This window comes from Sinocyclocheilus anshuiensis, unplaced genomic scaffold (assembly GCF_001515605.1).
Source record: "Sinocyclocheilus anshuiensis isolate Anshui unplaced genomic scaffold, SAMN03320099.WGS_v1.1 scaffold1344, whole genome shotgun sequence".
Classification (NCBI taxonomy): domain Eukaryota; kingdom Metazoa; phylum Chordata; class Actinopteri; order Cypriniformes; family Cyprinidae; genus Sinocyclocheilus; species Sinocyclocheilus anshuiensis.
In genome coordinates this window covers 152,741-158,461 of record NW_015542396.1, presented here as the reverse complement: position 1 = coordinate 158,461, position 5,721 = coordinate 152,741, and the positions used below count along the sequence as shown (strand labels likewise).

Here is a 5,721-nt window from a genome sequence, read left to right as displayed (position 1 = left end):
TTATTTTCATTATGTACTTTTTAAATATATTTTATTTCAAGTATAACTCATGTTTTTGTTATGGTTTTAGTTTATTGTTTCATATTTTTATTTCAAGTAATGAACATTTTTTTATAGTTTCAGCTGACAGTAATACCACTGGAATGCATGTCTGCTAATGTCTGCGTATATAAATACATCAGAGAGCGTGTGTAGAAAAGGGTTTAACGACTTTGCAGTGATTCCATTACTTATCTGCATTAACGGCTTCGGTTCAGCTGTAGTGACAATGACAGCTGTTTGTGCAAACGTCACTCTGAGCGCTTTCACGGCTGTATCTCATCCTAAACCAGACTGCAGGATGATTCAGAGCTCAAAATCGGAGCTAAACGGAGAAAGCCATCGATGGAATGAAACGTTAAGAACCTAAATATGTTTCTCTTGAGACAGAACATCGCAAAGCAGCACGCGAGCAGTGACGTCGCACCGAGAACCGCCGGACGCAAACCCAACTCCGACGACTCCAAGAGACAGACGCGACGAAAAGCCAGCTGCGTTGAGAATTTATCGTCGGTCGATCGAATTCGCAAACATGCGACCACACATCTGGGCTACAGCACGCTCAGCCTGGCCATGCGAGGTCTGGAGGAGATGCCGGACGAATTGTGGGAGCTCCAGGAGCTCCAGAAGCTCAACCTCTCTTTGAACGCCCTCTCCGTTCTCCCATCCAGCTTGGGGAACCTGGAGAACCTGGTGATCCTCAACGTGTGGGGGAACGAGCTGCTCAGCCTCCCGCCGGAGATCGGGAAGCTGCGAGCAGACGCGACGAAAAGCCAGCTGCGTTGAGAATTTATCGTCGGTCGATCGAATTCGCAAACATGCGACCACACATCTGGGCTACAGCACGCTCAGCCTGGCCATGCGAGGTCTGGAGGAGATGCCGGACGAATTGTGGGAGCTCCAGGAGCTCCAGAAGCTCAACCTCTCTTTGAACGCCCTCTCCGTTCTCCCATCCAGCTTGGGGAACCTGGAGAACCTGGTGATCCTCAACGTGTGGGGGAACGAGCTGCTCAGCCTCCCGCCGGAGATCGGGCGGCTCGGGAAGCTGCGAGTGCTCTTCGTTCACAGGAACCGGCTGAGCGATGTTCCCGAGGAACTGGGACGCTGCTCCAACCTCGAGGTCCTGAGTTTGGCCAACAACCAGATCGTCACACTTCCCAACAGCCTGTCGGAGCTGCGCCGGCTCACCAAGCTCAACCTCAGCCACAACCACATCCAACACGTCCCGGCCTGCGTCTACAGCATGAGGAGCCTGGTCTTCCTGCATCTGGCCAACAACCGTTTGGAGAACCTGGCCGATAAGATCCAGGAGCTGGTGAACCTGAAGATCCTGATCGTGGAGCTGAACTCGCTGCAGGCTCTTCCCAGGACGCTGTGCTGCCTGACGGGGCTGGAGCTGCTCAACGTGGACTTCAACCGGCTTCAGAGCGTTCCCGATGAGATCTACAAGCTCCGCAGGCTGGAGAAGCTTGCCTGTCATCCGCTGGATAAAGGTCTACATATCGTACACAACCCGCTGGTCAAGCCCATTAAAGAGGTTCTGCAGGGAGGTCTAAAGGCACTTTATAACTACCTCAAACCTGCATGAAGATCATTCACAAAGAAGACACAAATCGGATTGCTTTTTGTGAGTGAAAAAAAAAAATAAATAAAAAAAAGCAGTGCAAAATTTTGTTTCTTTCTCTGTATTTTTGTCTTGTTTTCCAGTTCAAATATCTAAACATTTAAAACAAACAAACAACAACATATTTACTAACGTTTTCTGAAAAATGTTGCAAATTTGTTTAAAACAGGAATTTTCCCTTTGAATTAAGTTTAGTTTTCTGACTCCACTGGCAGATATTTTTCTTGTTTTAAATATAAATTTGCTTATTTTGTCAGAAAACAAGACTTTGTATTTTAACGTATCTTGATTTAAGAATCTTTAGATTTGACATTTTTACTGGAAAACGAGAAAAATACTGAAGAAGAAAATCATTTTTTGCAGTGTGTACAGAGTAAAAATGATTTTTCAAAGTAAATAAAGTCATTATGTGCTTTTTTTTTAAACATTTACACAAAAAAAAAAAGTTTTTTTGTAGGTTTTTTTTTTTACAGATAAATAAAATAAATTAAATTTTACTAGAAAATGATAATTGGGTTATAGGTTTTACAAGAAAATACTATTTTAGTCTTTCAACTTCAAAATTTCATGTGTAATTCAATGTGTTGCTTGCTCTTTCTTTGTATTTGTGAAATTTACTAGCAATTTCTGAGTGAAAATTGTTTCAATAATATTTTGTTTCTATAAATGTTTTCAATGTAGGGGCCAGTTTTTAATATTATTATTTACTTTTATATTATTTTCAATTTTCACCTGAATTGTACTTTTAATTTTACTTTTCTTTTTCTTTTGTAGGGTAGTTTTTATTAATTTGTATATTTTTAAATTCTATTTAGATATTATTTAACCCACTGGTCAAGTCCATTAAGGAGGTCTGAAGGGACTTTATAACTACCTCAAACCTGCCTGACGATCATTCGCAAAAAAAAAAAAGATGTGAATCGAACTGTTTGTGAGTCAAAGCAGTGCAAAAATGACTTTCTTCTTCAGTGTTTTTGTCTTGTTTTCCTTATAAATAAAGATATATTTACTAATGGCTTGAGTCTTGTTTTCTGAAAAATGTTGGGGATTTGTTTAAAACAAGAAGAATTTTCCCAGTGAATTAGGTTAAAAATGACTTTCTTCTTCAGAGTTTTTGTCCTGTTTTCCAGTTCAAATATCTAAACATTAAAAAAATAAAAATTTACTAATGTTTTCTGAAAAATGTTGGGGATTTGTTTAAAACAAGAAGAATTTTCCCAGTGAATTAGGTTAAAAACGACTTTCTTCTTCAGAGTTTTTGTCTTGTTTTCCAGTTCAAATATCTAAACATTAAAAAATGTTGATGCTTGATCTTTCTAACACTCACTGTAGAAACATGCGTGTCATTTCTGGTTCATGCGTGTGTTTTCATCAGCACACACGTCCGATAGAGATGCTTCATGTAGAATTCAGCCACCAACACATAAATCTTGATCTAAACTAGAACCTGTGTGCGTGTTTAAAAGACATAAATCACTGTAAACAGAAACAGGAACAACATGATAAATTAACCAACCATGACCCACAAGAGAGAAACCTATCCAGGTTTTCCAGCACACGACGCGAGACAGCAGCTGTAATGATCAGAAAAATGAGAGAGAGAGAGAGAGAGAGAGAGAGAGAGCAATTGATGAAAAAAATAAATAAAAAAATGAATTTGACCTCCAAACCAAACTCCAGTGTTATTCGGCCCTAAACAGAACCACAAAATTGGCAAGTTACTTATTAATCAAACAATTAAAAGAAAGGCAAATTCTTTCAAAATACCGACTCTGTGACCACGAATTACAAATAGAGAAAGGAAGACATAAACGCTGTTTTCTAGGAATCCAGGATTTTTTTATGTAAACAAATTTGAGTGCTTTTGAAACCATGACTTTTCCAAACCACGGTATACCTTGAAACCGGTTATCGACCCATGCCTATTCAGCATTTATAAGTAAAAAGTGTTTAGCAGTAAAAATATACATACATACCTTTGAGTGGAATACTGTACTGTATGGTCTCATTGGCAAACACAGCAAAACTGACCTATAGAAATAAAATAAAATATATTAATGACCACAATATCCTCTTGTCATAATAATTCAATGAATTAATGCTTTATAACATTGTATTTGTAGCCTACCTCATTTAGCCCCTACTCAGGGAACCATGGTTACATAAGTAACCTGAGACGTTATTTAGCCTAGTCAAATCAAGTCAACTCAACCTGAGGTTAATGATTTTAAAATGTTAACCTAAAATCTTTCAGTACAAAAAGCCAAGAGTGCTCATCCACCTCAGATGCCAATACACTTGAATTTTACTTAAAGAGCAATTTAGTAATTTTGTACATGTCATATATTTTGTAATATTACATATATAATATTTTGAAAATAATTTCAATAAACAGATATACTATATTATACTTAGCTTAACAACTCAAATTATGCACATTTATCAGTAATTTAAGAAAAATTAAGAGAAATTTGTGTATATACAGATTAGTTGTTATTGATTCCTAAAATGAGACTATGCAATTTCTTAATAAACAACTGTAATTACTTTAGCAAAACAAAAGTCAAAACAGAGATTGTGTAAGAGTTGAGACAATTAAAGAACAGATGATTGTCTGCCACTGCCACCCTCTCGGTCTGGAGCATAACGCAGCCATTTTTTGACAGTCTCCGAAAACTCTGCCTTGGTCACCTCTTTACATTGCGGTGTATTTCGCAATGCACCTGAAACAATAAGGAACAAAATTAAACTAACATGCAGGGGACATAGTTGCACCAGTTTCTGCAAAAACTGTGTCTTACAGTGTCTTTTTTCCACACTTGTATAATTTAGAGATTTTTCTTCCAAAACCTGGTACCTCTGGTCTATTGGCGCAGTTAGTGCAAGCATATACTGTATGTGTACCATATTTGACATGGTATATGCATTTGCAATCCCACTCTGATCCCCTCAAAAACATTTACAATTCTCAGAAATGTATATTAAGAGCCGTGCTTCCAAATGTGCAGAAAAAAATGTGGTGCCCATAAATAAAATAAATTGCACTTGAACAGCACAAGACAAAATTCTCTCAAAAAAGCTCTCCAGGAGCAGGTTTGGAGATCCCAGGTCTACTAATAAATAATTAGACAAAACTCTTAAACAAAGATAGTGTGAAAAGCCTTTTTAATGAATCGGGTGCTAATCTATTACATACGGAACATTATCCTCTGAAGATTAGAGGATTCAAAGCTCCTCTTCTGTCCACGTCCAGCCCAATTAAATAATGACGCTAGTCGGTTTGTGAAAATTTGGCTTAGCATTCTCCGTACACTGTCCTCTAGTTTATGTCCACCCAGAAGTGATAGCTGGCAAATCTAATAAAATACAGGTCAGTATTCACATAAATGCCCTATAAAATTCACATAAAACCAGACAAAACGTTCAGTTAACTGTTCCAAATGGACCTACGATATCTGAGAGGTTGCCTGACCATATAAAGTTTTGCCATTCTCTGTTGACTTTTCTCATTAAAAAATGTTTCCATCTGCAGACTAGACTTTTTTTGTGATTGCGAGTTTTTGGAAAACATGAATGATTGCTGGTGTCAAATGGGCTGGTTTGAGTATTTCTGTTACTGCTGATTTCCTGGGTTTTTCACAAACATTTCTCTCTAGAATGTACTCAGATTGGTGCCAAAAAAAACTTATAGGTGTTAGAAGTCATGAGAGGATGCCCTGACTGGTTCTAACTCGAAAAAGTCGAGAGTAATTCAAAAAAGAATAGCATCTCAGAATGGTATTCTCAGATGCTGGTTGGTGCTATTTGGTGTCATACGGGAAACCCAAAACTGGCCACACACTTGAAGATTTTAAGCCCTGTTTTGTGCACAATTTGCATGCTGTAATATCTCATGTCTGTGGAATTGCTACTGTGAAATCATTACTACAGTCGGCAGGTGTATTGTCTTGCAGTCTGGCCGAATCGTCTTGTGACAATCTGAAGATTATAATGTTAAAAACTGGTTAAAAATTATCTTTATGTCTATGGTCTCCCACGGTTTTAAAACTGGTTAGAAT

The 5,721-nt window shown here is 38.1% G+C and overlaps 1 protein-coding gene across 1 annotated transcript; it reads left to right on the top strand.

Moving 5' to 3' along the window:
• Positions 1-364: 364 nt before the first annotated feature.
• On the top strand, positions 365-1,701 carry LOC107692853 (leucine-rich repeat-containing protein 30). The gene is made up of 2 exons (XM_016492062.1): positions 365-619; positions 906-1,701. Exons 1-2 carry the CDS (start codon positions 412-414, stop codon positions 1,625-1,627), a joined length of 930 nt encoding a protein of 309 aa, XP_016347548.1. The 5' UTR covers positions 365-411; the 3' UTR covers positions 1,628-1,701.
• Positions 1,702-5,721: the final 4,020 nt, after the last annotated feature.